This window comes from Enoplosus armatus, chromosome 7 (assembly GCF_043641665.1).
Source record: "Enoplosus armatus isolate fEnoArm2 chromosome 7, fEnoArm2.hap1, whole genome shotgun sequence".
Classification (NCBI taxonomy): Eukaryota; Metazoa; Chordata; class Actinopteri; order Centrarchiformes; family Enoplosidae; genus Enoplosus; species Enoplosus armatus.
This window is the reverse complement of record NC_092186.1, coordinates 24,223,283-24,237,551: the sequence shown is the minus strand read 5'-3', so window position 1 is coordinate 24,237,551 and position 14,269 is coordinate 24,223,283. Positions and strand designations below refer to the sequence as shown.

Below are 14,269 nucleotides of genomic sequence, written 5' to 3'. Positions count from 1 at the left end.
TGTGTATGATTATTGTTCACGTCATGGGAACGAGAATGTCTTTTAGAAGAGCGGGAAGTAATGGTACTTGTGATTGTGACCATAACAAATGTTAGGAGTTCGTAGATCAGATATGATGAACTGTGTTGACATTCTGTAGATGAATTCCTCAAGTTAAGATTGTCATTCATGTTTTGTTTTAATATTTTAATAATGATTCCAATATACTGTAGATACAGCTTCCATGCACCTCCAGCACACATTCACTTTCAGACTGCCTCTTTTTGAAATCTTCAATCAATCGATCAAATTTGATATTTGATATTTATAATTTGATATATCGAAGAAATGTTTTACACAATTAATTTTCACTTGATATTAACCTTTTTTTGTATTTTCACATAGTGTTTTAAAGCAGATCACAACAATGAATGTATTAATATAATTCTATTTGCTTTCAAATTAATGTTGAATAAAGTTTCTTTCAAAGGATTAATTAAAGAAAATAAAAAAAAGACAAAGAAGGGCACTTCAACTACATATGTCTCTTTATTCATCTTTCAAATGGGCATAATACAACATAAAATAACATAACTGCAAATCTTGTGTTATAAATCTATTGTTAAATCTAAGCAAAACCAGAAGGTCTATAGTGGTTTGGCCATGACAGTGCAGAAATGGTCATATAGTAAGTGAAAGTGATTGTGGCTGCAAACAAAATGTCACACATAACTGTTTTTTGTTCAGTACAAAAAAAATGAAACACTTAGAGTAGAATAAGAAATCACTCTATTCCACACCTAGTAAACTCAATACCAGGAGAGGCAAGTTTACCTTGAGACTGAAACAGAGGGCAAACAGCCAAAACTAAACACAAACATACCTCAAGCCCATGTGATAGAAACTATTTAACAAAAAAAGTTAACCTTCACACAGAATGTCCTTGTCCGTGCTGAAATATTTCAAGGTGTTGTTTATAGCACAGCACCACCCACGCAACAAACAAGCAGTGCTTCCATATTCTGGTTTTTCAATTCATTGGACAGACACATTCTATAAGCTTAATAAATCAATTCTTGACGGCACAAGACAAAACAGATTCACATCCAGCGGACATTACTGTGCATTTTGTCAGTAATACTTGACATTCCCCTGATTTGGGATACAATTGTCATACACTTGGTATGAAGCTCTCACTGAGGTTATCGTTGCAAGTGTTTTGAGTGAAACGTTTCCTCATTTACGTACAATGAAAGGGAGGAGTGCGCAAGAAACACTTAAATAGTTGTCTGGTTACCAGGCTCGTCAGCATGGCAGCTGCTCCTCCAGTTACAAAGCATGGGAATTACGGACGCCTCTTAAAAACCTCTTTGACGGATCAGATTTCTTGGTACTCTGCAAATAATTTGACACTTGAGCCAAATGCACATCTCCTCTATTCACATCCCTGGGAAATACAGCCAACAGTGTAGTAATGAATATATTGTTCAGGGATTATAGAACGCAAAAATGGTCTTAATGTTGACTTGTAAAGAGGTTTGTTTTACATTTAATTTGGCAAAATGAGCTATTGGTTGTAGATCACCACAGTCGAGTACAATGCCATTTGATGTGTTGTGCTCCAACTGTCAGAAACTCAAAAGAAACATCTCTTTCCAGATATGATGAAACGATGGAGGTGAACTGTCCCTTCACATTGTGTCACCACCAGCACAACGTTGAATTGCTGTCTGTATACATTCACTTTTGACTATTTCTGTCCACATGAAGCTTCTATGGGGCAACTCTAACCCTTTGAATTTTTGTCACGGTGACGGCTTGGACTGTTCCATTCGGGAGCTGCCCTTCTAAAAACTAAATGGAGAGAAAACACAGAGAATAAACATCAGAAGGTCATCTCATTCCCTTCAACCCACCCTTTATATCGGTGTATGCATTATCATACATAGCGTTAGCTAGAAGAGCCTCACAAAACTGTTTTACACACTGTGTTTTACATACCTGTTTAACTTCTTCAATGATGGTTCCATTGCTAACCTCTCCATAGGAAGTAATCTTCATCTGTAGATGTGCCAGTGATACCAAGCCTGTAGGGATTCAAAGAAAACATTACATGTGGAAATGAATTAAAAAAAAATAATAAGAAAGAAGACAAATGAGAAATATTTGCTTTTAGGTTAGCCTTTAAGGCTATATGCTGTGAATCATTGATCATCTCTTTTGGCTAGACTTGGGGTCAGTTAATTGTAAACAACATTTAGGATGATTCAGGAGCCCAGAACAATTCATCGAGATTCACTTTTCTATGACCTCGAGAATTCCAGTGTCGTAAAGCCTAAAGTACCTTTTTTTATAGCATCTCCTACCTACATAGATATCTGTCTATGTATAACCAGAATTGTGTGCTTTAGTCTTTGGCTATTTAATACACTTGGAGGAAAATTTTCCTCATACATATTTTACAGTGTTGAACCAAACAATATAAATGTTAGCCTGAGAACCAGACGAATCTGCAAGCTCATGCTTTATTTGCTCTGGCAGATGCATCCGGCCCATTCCCGTTCTGGCCCACCTCCTCTTCAGACAGATTTCCATCCAGCCTGTTTCAGGTTGGGCCAATCACAACCGTTTATCATATATGGGGCAGGTTTAATTGTCGTTGAGGCATTTTTGTAAACAACTAAGGTGGCTGTAGCTGATGTGGAACATTCTGAATCTGCTATCGCGTCAGTATTAAACAAAGCGGACGGTAGTTCACGTTACGTACAAATGATAAATGTTGGCTTCTAAATCGTGTCAGGCCATGTGTTATGTTGAACTAGAAGCCATATGAATTGGATGTTGGAACCTAGCCTAGCAGCCAACTGCTATGTCACACGTTTTGTTGCTCTGATTGGTTGTAGCGTCCAGAGGCATTTTGGTCTGCACCCGTTGATAATGGAAATCGAAAATGAGCTGAGAGGTTCCAAACTAATTTGCATTTACAAATGGGTCTGGCGATGCCAGGCTATATAAATGTATTTGAACTCCCTAAAATGAATGCTTATGGCTATTATACATTTGAATGTTTTGAATCTAATTTCTCACATCAATTGACATTAGTTCCAGTGTAAATTTGTGACCTATCAAAAGGGTAAAGCTACACTTGGGGTCAAAATGTATTGTGTGAAGGTTCTTGGTTTGAGTGACCTTAACCCTTGACTTATTGTTTTCAGCTACGTATAGTTGAAACGTACTAAAGAAAACCCCTGCATTACAACTAAAAGAAGGGAATAAAAAGGCAAAAAAAAGAGAAAAAAATCACATACCTTGACTTGTTGTTTCTTGTGTAGTTGTGATCATTGGGGGTGTGGCAGATGTGGGAGCCACAGTTGTACTTGGAGCTAGAGTAGCGGTGGCTGTAGTTTTGGTGGTTACAGCCGGAGTTGTGGTGGCTACAGTCGTAGTAGTTATAGTTGGAGTTGTGGTGGCCGCAGTTGTTGTGGTTGGAGCTGGGGTTGTGGCGGCTGCAGTTGTGGTAGTTATAGTCGGAGGTGTGGTAATTACAGTTGTAGTTGTGGTGGCTGCAGCTGTGATAGTTACAGCTGGAGTTGTGGTAGTTATAGTCGGAGCTGTGGTGGCTGCAGGTGTGGTTGTTACAGTTGTAGCTGTGGTGGCTGCAGGTGTGGTAGTTAGAGTTGGATTTGTAGTGGCTGCAGGTGTTGTAGTTGGAGCTGGAGTTGTGGTGGTTAAAGTTGGAGTTGTGGTGGCTGCAGGTGTTGTAGTAGGAGCTGGAGTAGTGGTGACTGCAGGTGTTGTAGTTGGAGCTGGAGTTGGGGTGGTTGCAGTTGTGGTGGTTACAGGTGAAGTTGTGGTGGCTAAAGGTGTTGTACTTGGAGCTGGAGTTGTGGTGGCTGCAGGTGTTGTAGTTGGAAACGGAGTTGGGGTGGTTACAGGTGAAGTTGTGGGGGCTGCAGGTGTTGTAGTTGGAGCTGTGGAGGCTGCAGATGTTGTAGTTGGAGCCGGAGTTGGGGTGGTTGCAGGTGTTGTAGTTGGAGCTGTGGTGGCTGCAGGTGTTGTAGTTGGAAACGGAGTTGGGGTGGTTACAGGTGAAGTTGTGGTGGCTAAAGGTGTTGTACTTGGAGCTGGAGTTGTGGTGGCTGCAGGTGTTGTAGTTGGAGCCGTGGTGGCTGCAGGTGTTGTAGTTGGAGCCGGAGTTGGGGTGGTTGCAGGTGTTGTAGTTGGAGCTGGAATAGTGGTGACTGTAGTTGTGGTGGTTACAGCTGGAGCGGTGGTGGCTGCAGGTGTTGTAGTTGGAGCTGGAGTTGGGGTGGCTGCAGGTGTTGTAGTTGGAGCTGTGGTGGCTGCAGGTGTTGTAGTTGGAGCTGGAGTTGTGTTGGCTGCAGGTGTTGTAGTTGGAGCCTTGGTGGCTGCAGGTGTTGTAGTTGGAGCCAGACTTGGGGTGGTTGCAGGTGTTGTAGTTGGAGCCGGAGCTGTGGTGACTGCAGTTGTTGTAGTTGGAGCCGGAGCTGTGGTGACTGCAGGTGTTGTAGTTGGAGCTGGAGTTCGGGTGGTTGCAGTTGTGGTGGTAACAGGTGAAATTGTGGGGGCAGCAGATGTTGTAGTTGGAGTTGGGGTGGTTGCAGGTGTTGTAGTTGGAGCTGGAGTTGTGGTGGCTGCAGGTGTTGTAGTTGGAGCTGGAGTTGTGGTGGCTGCAGGTGTTGTAGTTGGAGGTGTGGTGGCTGCAGGTGTTGTAGTTGGAGCGAGAGTTGGGGTGGTTGCAGGTGTTGTAGTTGGAAACGGAGTTGGGGTGGTTACAGGTGAAGTAGTGGTGGCTAAAGGTGTTGTACTTGGAGTTGGAGTTGTGGTGGCTGCAGGTGTTGTAGTTGTAGCTGTGGTGGCTGCAGGTGTTGTAGTTGGAGCTGTGGTGGCTGCAGGTGTTGTAGTTGGAGCCGGACTTGGGGTGGTTGCAGGTGTTGTAGTTGGATCTGGAGTTGTGGTGGCAAAAGGTGTTGTACTTGGAGCTGGAGTTGTGGTGGCTGCAGGTGTTGTAGTTCGAGCCGGAGTTGGGGTGGTTACAGGTGTTGTAGTTGGAGCTGGAGTAGTGGTGACTGTAGTTGTGGTGGTTACAGCCTGAGCGGTGGTGGTTGCAGGTGTTGTAGTTGGAGCTGGAGTTGTGGTGGTTATAGTTGGAGTTGTGGTGGTAACGGGTGTTGTAGTTGGAGCTGGAGTAGTGGTAGTTATAGCTGAGGTGGTTACAGCTGGAGCGGCGGTGGCTGCAGTTGTGGTAGTTATAGTTGGAGTTGTGGTGGCTGCAGGTGTTGTAGTTGGAGCTGTGGTGGCTGCAGGTATTGTGGTTGTAGCTGTGGTGGCTGCAGGTGTTGTAGTTGGAAACGGAGCTGGGGTGGTTACAGGTGAAGTTGTGGTGGCTGCAGGTGTTGTACTTGGAGCTGGAGTTGTGTTGGCTGCAGGTGTTGTAGTTGGAGCTGTGGTGGCTGCAGGTGTTGTAGTTGGAGCCGGACTTGGGGTGGTTGCAGGTGTTGTAGTTGGAGCCGGAGCTGTGGTGACTGCAGGTGTTGTAGTTGGAGCTGGAGTTGGGGTGGTTGCAGTTGTGGTGGTAACAGGTGAAGTTGAGGGGGCTGCAGATGTTGTAGTTGGAGTTGGGGTGGTTTCAGGTGTTGTAGTTGGAGCTGGAGTTGTGGTGGCTGCAGGTGTTGTAGTTGGAGCTGGAGTTGTGGTGGCTGCAGGTGTTGTAGTTGGAGCTGTGGTGGCTGCAGGTTTTGTAGTTGGAGCCAGAGTTGGGGTGGTTGCAGGTGTTGTAGTTGGAAACGGAGTTGGGGTGGTTACAGGTGAAGTAGTGGTGGCTAAAGGTGTTGTACTTGGAGTTGGAGTTGTGGTGGCTGCAGGTGTTGTAGTTGTAGCCGTGGTGGCTGCAGGTGTTGTAGTTGGAGCTGTGGTGGCTGCAGGTGTTGTAGTTGGAGCAGGAGTTGGGGTGGTTGCAGGTCTTGTAGTTGGAGCTGGAGTTGATGTGGCTCCAGGTGTTGTAGTTGGAGCTGTGGTTGCTGCAGTTGTTGTAGTGGGAAACGGAGTTGGATTGGTTACAGGTGAAGTTGTGGTGGCTAACGGTGTTGTACTTGGAGCTGGAGTTGTGGTGGCTGCAGGTGTTGTAGTTGGAGCCGGAGTTGGGGTGGTTACAGGTGTTGTAGTTGGAGCTGGAGTAGTGGTGACTGTAGTTGTGGTGGTTACAGCCTGAGCGGTGGTGGCTGCAGGTGTTGTAGTTGGAGCTGTGGTGGCTGCAGGTGTTGTAGTTGGAGCCAGAGTTGGGGTGGTTGCAGGTGTTGTAGTTGGAAACGGAGTTGGGGTGGTTACAGGTGAAGTTGTGGTGGCTAAAGGTGTTGTACTTGGAGCTGGAGTTGTGGTGGCTGCAGGTGTTGTAGTTGGAGCTGGAGTAGTGGTGTCTGTAGTTGTGGTGGTTACAGCGGGAGCGGTGGTGGTTGCAGGTGTTGTAGTTGGAGCTGGAGTTGTGGTGGCTGCAGGTGTTGTAGTTGGAGCTGTGGTGGCTGCAGGTGTTGTAGTTGGAGCCAGAGTTGGGCTGGTTGCAGGTGTTGTAGTTGGAAACGGAGTTGGGGTGGTTGCAGGTGTTGTAGTTGGAGCTGGAGTAGTGGTGACTGTTGTTGTGGTGGTTACAGCGGGAGCGGTGGTGGTTGCAGGTGTTGTAGTTGGAGCTGGAGTTGTAGTGGCTGCAGGTGTTGTAGTTGGAGCTGTGGTGGCTGCAGGTGTTGTAGTTGGAGCCAGAGTTGGGCTGGCTGCAGGTGTTGTAGTTGGTGCAGGAGTTGGGGTGGTTGCAGGTCTTGTAGTTGGAGCTGGAGTTGATGTGGCTCCAGGTGTTGTAGTTGGAGCTGTGGTGGCTGCAGTTGTTGTAGTGGGAAACGGAGTTGGATTGGTTACAGGTGAAGTTGTGGTGGCTAACGGTGTTGTACTTGGAGCTGGAGTTGTGGTGGCTGCAGGTGTTGTAGTTGGAGCCGGAGTTGGGGTGGTTACAGGTGTTGTATTTGGAGCTGGAGTAGTGGTGACTGTAGTTGTGGTGGTTACAGCCTGAGCGGTGGTGGCTGCAGGTGTTGTAGTTGGAGCTGTGGTGGCTGCAGGTGTTGTAGTTGGAGCCAGAGTTGGGGTGGTTGCAGGTGTTGTAGTTGGAAACGGAGTTGGGGTGGTTACAGGTGAAGTTGTGGTGGCTAAAGGTGTTGTACTTGGAGCTGGAGTTGTGGTGGCTGCAGGTGTTGTAGTTGGAGCTGGAGTAGTGGTGTCTGTAGTTGTGGTAATTACAGCGGGAGCGGTGGTGGTTGCAGGTGTTGTAGTTGGAGCTGGAGTTGTGGTGGCTGCAGGTGTTGTAGTTGGAGCTGTGGTGGCTGCAGGTGTTGTAGTTGGAGCCAGAGTTGGGCTGGTTGCAGGTGTTGTAGTTGGAAACGGAGTTGGGGTGGTTGCAGGTGTTGTAGTTGGAGCTGGAGTAGTGGTGACTGTTGTTGTGGTGGTTACAGCGGGAGCGGTGGTGGTTGCAGGTGTTGTAGTTGGAGCTGGAGTTGTAGTGGCTGCAGGTGTTGTAGTTGGAGCTGTGGTGGCTGCAGGTGTTGTAGTTGGAGCCAGAGTTGGGCTGGTTACAGGTGTTGTAGTTGGAAACGGAGTTGGGGTGGTTACAGGTGAAGTTGTGGTAGCTAAAGGTGTTGTACTTGGAGCTGGAGTTGTGGTGGCTGCAGGTGTTGTAGTTGGAGCCGTGGTGGCTGCAGGAGTTGTAGTTGGAGCCGGGGTTGGGGTGGTTGCAGGTGTTGTAGTTGGAGCTGGAGTAGTGGTGACTGCAGTTGTGGTGGTTACAGCCCGAGCGGTGGTGACTGCAGGTGTTGTAGTTGGAGCTGGAGTTGGGGTGGTTGCAGTTGTGGTGGTTACAGGTGATGTTGAGGGGGCTGCAGGTGTTGTAGTTGGAGTTGTGGTGGCTGCAGGTGTGGTTGTTACAGTTGTAGTTGTGGTGGCTGCAGGTTTGGTAGTTACAGTTGGAGCTGTGGTGGCTGCAGGTGTTGTAGTTGGAGCTGGAGTTGTGGTGGTTATAGTTGGAGTTGTGGTGGTTGCAGGTGTTGTAGTTGGAGCTGGAGTAGTGGTGGTTATAGTTGAGGTGGTTACAGCTGGAGCGGCGGTGGCTGCAGTTGTGGTAGTTATAGTTGGAGTTGTGGTGGCTGAAGTTGATGTAGTTAGACCTGGAGTAGTGGTAGCTGTAATTGCTGTGGTTATAGCAGCAGTGGTGGTGGCTGCGAGTGTGGTGGTTAAAGCTGGAGTTGTGGTGGCTGCAGGTATTGTGGTTGTAGCTGTGGTGGCTGCAGGTGTTGTAGTTGGAAACGGAGCTGGGGTGGTTACAGGTGAAGTTGTGGTGGCAGCAGGTGTTGTACTTGGAGCTGGAGTTGTGTTGGCTGCAGGTGTTGTAGTTGGAGCTGTGGTGGCTGCAGGTGTTGTAGTTGGAGCCGGACTTGGGGTGATTGCAGGTGTTGTAGTTGGAGCCGGAGCTGTGGTGACTGTAGTTGTGGTGGTTACAGCCGGAGCGGTGGTGACTGCAGGTGTTGTAGTTGGAGCTGGAGTTGGGGTGGTTGCAGTTGTGATAGTTAAAGGTGATGTTGTGGGGGCTGCAGGTGTTGTAGTTGGAGCCGGAGTTGGGGTGGTTGCAGGTGTTGTAGTTGGAGCTGGAGTAGCGGTGAATGTAGTTGTGGTGGTTACAGCCGGAGCGGTGGTGGCTGCAGTTGTGGTAGTTATAATCGGAGATGTGGTGGCTGCAGGTGTGGTGGTTACAGCCGGAGTTGTGGTGGTTGCAGTTCTGGTGGTTACAGGTGAAGTTGTAGTGGCTGCAGGTGTTGTAGTTGGAGCTGGAGTTGTGGTGGTTATAGTTGGAGTTGTGGTGGTTGCAGGTGTTGTAGTTGGAGCTGGAGTAGTGGTGGTTATAGTTGAGGTGGTTACAGCTGGAGCGGCGGTGGCTGCAGTTGTGGTAGTTATAGTTGGAGTTGTGGTGGCTGCAGTTGATGTAGTTAGACCTGGAGTAGTGGTAACTGTAATTGCTGTGGTTATAGCCGCAGTGGTGGTGGCTGCGAGTGTGGTGGTTAAAGCTGGAGTTGTGGTGGCTGCAGGTATTGTGGTTGTAGCTGTGGTGGCTGCAGGTGTTGTAGTTGGAAACGGAGTTGGGGTGGTTACAGGTGAAGTTGTGGTGGCAGCAGGTGTTGTACTTGGAGCTGGAGTTGTGTTGGCTGCAGGTGTTGTAGTTGGAGCTGTGGTGGCTGCAGGTGTTGTAGTTGGAGCCGGACTTGGGGTGGTTGCAGGTGTTGTAGTTGGAGCCGGAGCTGTGGTGACTGCAGGTGTTGTAGTTGGAGCCGGAGCTGTGGTGACTGAAGGTGTTGTAGTTGGAGCTGGAGTTGGGGTGGTTGCAGTTGTGGTGGTAACAGGTGAAGTTGTGGGGGCTGCAGATGTTGTAGTTGGAGTTGGGGTGGTTGCAGGTGTTGTAGTTGGAGCTGGAGTTGTGGTGGCTGCAGGTGTTGTAGTTGGAGCTGGAGTTGTGGTGGCTTCAGGTGTTGTAGTTGGAGCTGTGGTGGCTGCAGGTGTTGTAGTTGGAGCCAGAGTTGGGGTGGTTGCAAGTGTTGTAGTTGGAAACGGAGTTGGGGTCGTTTTTGTGCGCATGCGCCGACGTGCATGCAGCCTGTTACAGTCGCTCCTGTTTGTTTTCGTCTTTCTCTTACTTTTTCTCCTTTTATTTCTTTATTTAACTCAGAACTTTTTTAAGTACTGACTTTTGAAGTTGTGCCCTCTTCAAACATGCTGGTGGAGAGAGTTCTGGTACTTTTTTTCACTCTGGAATTACTTTCATTCAAACATCGGACGGTCGCGCAGCAACTTCTGGGCCGCTTTGTTTACTCCGGAGATCAGCTGATCGCTCTGAAGCCGGCCGGCTTGGAGACCAGATCATCGGAGATCCCCGCTGAAATCTGGAGAAAAACACGCAGAGGATGCAGAGGGGGAACGAAGCGACGAGGGAAGAGAGGTGGGTCGAGACAGCAGAGGTTTATGGAGAAAAGGAGATATAAACCGTGTCTCCCCTCTCTCGTCATGGGCAACGTGAGATCGCTGGCAAACAAGATGGACGAGCTGACGGCGCTGGCCAGGAGTCAGAGGGAGTACCGGGAGTGTAGTTTAATGTGCTTTACGGAGACATGGCTGCACCAGGACATTCCCGACGACAACGTTTCCATCGACGGCTTTCAGACCGTCCGGGCCGACAGGGATTGCACCGGGAGCGGTAAGCGTAAAGGAGGGGGACTTGCCGTTCTAGTTAACAACCGGTGGTGCAATCCTTCCCACATCACCATCAAGGATAGTGTATGTTGCCCGGACATTGAACTGTTGGCTGTTGGACTCAGGCCGTATTATTTGCCCAGGGAATTCTCACATGCCATTGTTGTGACTGTTTACATCCCCCCCTCTGCCAACCCGAAGTCGGCGTGTGACGTCATTCACTCCGCCATAGCCCGTTTACAGACTCAACACCCGAATGCACTCATTGCTATTTCGGGTGACTTCAACCACGTCACCATGGCTAGGACACTTCCCACCTTCACACAGTATGTGAGCTGTCCCACTAGAGAGGAGAGGACCCTGGACTTGCTGTATGCTAACGTTAAGGATGCATACAGCTCCTCTCCCCTCCCCCCTCTGGGTAGGTCAGACCACAACCTAGTGCACCTCAACCCCTGTTATGTGCCTCTAGTCAAGAGCCAGCCTGCAACCACGAGGACAGTGAGGAGATGGTCAGAGGAGGCTTATGAGACACTTCAGGGATGTTTTGAGGTGACTGACTGGCAGGCGCTCTGTGAGCCGCATGGAGAGGACATTGATGGGCTCACAGAGTGCATCACAGACTACATCAACTTCTGTGTGGACTCCACTGTACCAGCAAGGACTGTCCATTGTTATTCTAACAACAAGCCATGGGTGACAAAGGACATCAAGGCCATACTGAACAAAAAGAAGAGGGCCTTCAGAGCTGGCAACAGAGACGAGGTGAGAACGATCCAGGGGGAACTGAAGGTAAAGATCAGGGAGGCCAAGGAGAAGTACAGGAGGAAGCTGGAGTGGAAACTCCAGCAGAACAACACCAGAGAGGTCTGGAGTGGAATGAGGACCATCACGGGTTACAGGCCGAGCAACAACAGAGGAGCTGAAGGCAGTGTGGACCGGGCCAACGAACTTAATCTGTTTTTCAACAGATTTGACTCTGTGGGCCCTGCTCAACCCCCCCATGACTCTTCTGCTGTCTGCCTCCAACCTTCACCTATTCCACTCCCCCCTCCCCCTCCTGCTCCTCACAGCCCCCCACCCCCCTGTGAGAGCTTTCCTCACACCTCGTCCCCCAGTCCCCAGGCTGACGGCACTCTTCAACCTGACGACACCACCCCTCCCCCACCGGTCACCTCTACAGTGTGCTTCACTGCCGACCATGTTAGAAGACAGCTGAGGAGACTCCACTCCAGCAAGGCTGCAGGCCCCGATGGTGTCAGCCCCAGGGTGCTTAAAGCCTGTGCCCCCCAGCTATGTGGAGTACTTCACCACGTCTTCAACATGAGCCTGAGTCTTCAGAGGGTCCCCGTGCTGTGGAAGACATCCTGCCTCGTTCCTGTTCCAAAGACGCCGCGACCCAGTGGCTCCAAGGACTACAGACCCGTGGCACTGACCTCCCACATCATGAAGACCCTGGAGAGACTCGTCCTAGAGCAGCTCCGGCCCTTGGTCAAGACACACTTGGACCCCCTTCAGTTCGCCTATCAGCCCCGACTTGGAGTGGAGGATGCCATCATCTACCTGCTCAACCGCGTCTACGCCCACCTGGACAAGCCGGCGAGCACTGTGAGAGTCATGTTCTTTGACTTCTCCAGTGCGTTCAACACCATCCGTCCGGCTCTACTGGGTGAGAAGCTGACGGAGATGCAGGTGGATGCCCCCCTTGTGTCCTGGATTGTCAACTACCTGACTGGCAGACCACAGTATGTGCGCTTACAACACTGTGTGTCAGACAGAGTGGTCAGCAACACCGGGGCCCCGCAGGGAACTGTCCTCTCTCCCTTCCTCTTCACCGTCTACACCACGGACTTCAGCTACTGCACTGAGACCTGCCATCTTCAGAAGTTTTCTGACGACTCAGCAATAGTTGGATGTATCAGTAAGGGTGATGAAGAGGAGTACAGGGCTGCTGTGGACAACTTTGTCACATGGTGCGAGCAGAACCATCTACAGCTCAACGTGACAAAGACAAAGGAACTGACTGTGGATCTGAGGAGGACCAAGGCGCCGATGACCCCTGTTTCCATCCAGGGGGCCAGTGTGGACATTGTAGAGGATTACAAGTATCTGGGAGTTCACATAGACAATAAACTGGACTGGGTAAAGAACACTAATGCCCTCTACAGGAAGGGCCAGAGCCGTCTCTACTTTCTGAGGCGGCTGAGGTCCTTCAACATCTGCCGGACTATGCTGAGGATGTTTTATGAGTCTGTGGTGGCCAGTGCTATCCTCTATGCTGTTGCATGCTGGGGCAGCAGGCTGAGGGTGGCGGACTCCAACAGACTAAACAAACTGATCCGCAAGGCCAGTGACGTTGTGGGGGTGCAGCTGGACTCTCTGACGGTGGTGTCAGAGAGGAGGATGCTGTCTAAGCTGCGGGGCATCTTGAACAATGTTTCACATCCTCTCCATGACGTACTGGTCGGACACAAGAGCACCTTCAGTGGGAGACTCATTGCTCCCAAATGCACAACTGAGCGACACAGGAAATCATTCCTGCCTGTGGCCATCAGACTGTTTAACTCCTCTCTCTGAATGTCAGACACTCAGGAAGAGACTGGAATCCGTATCTGTATCTACCTCACCTGTTCATACACCACCTCACTATTTATGCAAAATGTTTAAGTGCAATACATATATAGTCACACACTTTAGTGCAACACATACATACATATACATTGTTATTGTATATATTTTTACCTCATTTCACTTAAATACTGTAAATGTGTATATTTTGTATTTTCATTTCATTTTTCATTTCACCTCATTTCACTTAAATACTGTAAATGTGTATATTTTGTATTTTCATTTCATTTTTCATTTCACCTCATTTCACTTAAATACTGTAAATGTGTATATTTTGTATTTTGTATTTCTTATTTTTATATTTTGTACAAACTTTTAGTTCTAAATTATGCTACTTTCTACTCTTGAATGGGAGCACCGGTACTGTACAATTTCCCCCCGGGGATCAATAAAGTATTTCTGATTCTGATTCTGATTCTGATACAGGTGAAGTAGTGGTGGCTAAAGGTGTTGTACTTGGAGTTGGAGTTGTGGTGGCTGCAGGTGTTGTAGTTGTAGCCGTGGTGGCTGCAGGTGTTGTAGTTGGAGCCGGAGCTGTGGTGACTGCAGATGTTGTAGTTGGAGATGGAGTTGGGGTGGTTGCAGTTGTGGTGGTAACAGGTGAAGTTGTGGGGGCTGTAGATGTGGTGGTTACAGCCTGAGCGGTGGTGGCTGCAGGTGTTGTAGTTGGAGCTGTGGTGGCTGCAGGTGTTGTAGTTGGAGCCAGAGTTGGGGGGGTTGCAGGTGTTGTAGTTGGAAACGGAGTTGGGGTGGTTACAGGTGAAGTTGTGGTGGCTAAAGGTGTTGTACTTGGAGCTGGAGTTGTGGTGGCTGCAGGTGTTGTAGTTGTAGCCGTGGTGGCTGCAGGTGTTGTAGTTGGAGCTGGAGTAGTGGTGTCTGTAGTTGTGGTGGTTACAGCGGGAGCGGTGGTGGTTGCAGGTGTTGTAGTTGGAGATGGAGTTGTGGTGGCTGCAGGTGTTGTAGTTGGAGCCGTGTTGGCTGCAGGTGTTGTAGTTGGAGCCGGGGTTGGGGTGGTTGCAGGTGTTGTAGTTGGAGCTGGAGTAGTGGTGACTGCAGTTGTGGTGGTTACAGCCGGAGCGGTGGTGGCTGCAGGTGTTGTAGTTGGAGCTGGAGTTGTGGTGGTTACAGGTGATGTTGTGGGGGCTGCAGGTGTTGTAGTTGGAGCTGTGGGGGTTGCAGGTGTTGTAGTTGTAGCCGGAGTTGGGGTGGTTGCAGGTGTTGTAGTTGGAGCTGGAGTAGTGGTGACTGTAGTTGTGGTGGTTATAGCCGGAGCGGTGGTGGCTGCAGTTGTGGTAGTTATAATCGGAGTTGTGGTGGCTGCAGGTGTGGTGGTTACAGCCGGAGTTGTGGTGGTTGCAGTTCTGGTGGT

General features: G+C 49.2%; 1 protein-coding gene and 1 long non-coding RNA gene across 2 annotated transcripts in view; both read right to left on the bottom strand.

Moving 5' to 3' along the window:
• Positions 1-509: 509 nt before the first annotated feature.
• On the bottom strand, positions 510-3,552 carry LOC139288077 (uncharacterized). Its single transcript, XR_011597432.1, has 3 exons — positions 3,288-3,552; positions 1,981-2,066; positions 510-1,833 (listed from the first exon to the last, which is right to left on the bottom strand). It is a non-coding gene; the product is annotated as an uncharacterized lncRNA (long non-coding RNA).
• A 2,077-nt stretch (positions 3,553-5,629) lies between these two features.
• LOC139287801 (putative uncharacterized protein DDB_G0282133) overlaps positions 5,630-14,269 on the bottom strand; it is a 33,340-nt gene continuing 24,700 nt past the window's right edge. The window contains exons 33-37 of the mRNA XM_070908976.1: positions 8,469-8,809; positions 7,206-8,318; positions 6,367-6,959; positions 6,083-6,113; positions 5,630-5,699 (exon numbers count right to left, since the gene is read on the bottom strand). Coding sequence (XP_070765077.1) covers positions 5,630-5,699; positions 6,083-6,113; positions 6,367-6,959; positions 7,206-8,318; positions 8,469-8,809 — 2,148 coding nt within the window. The remainder of the gene's footprint in view (positions 5,700-6,082; positions 6,114-6,366; positions 6,960-7,205; positions 8,319-8,468; positions 8,810-14,269) is intronic.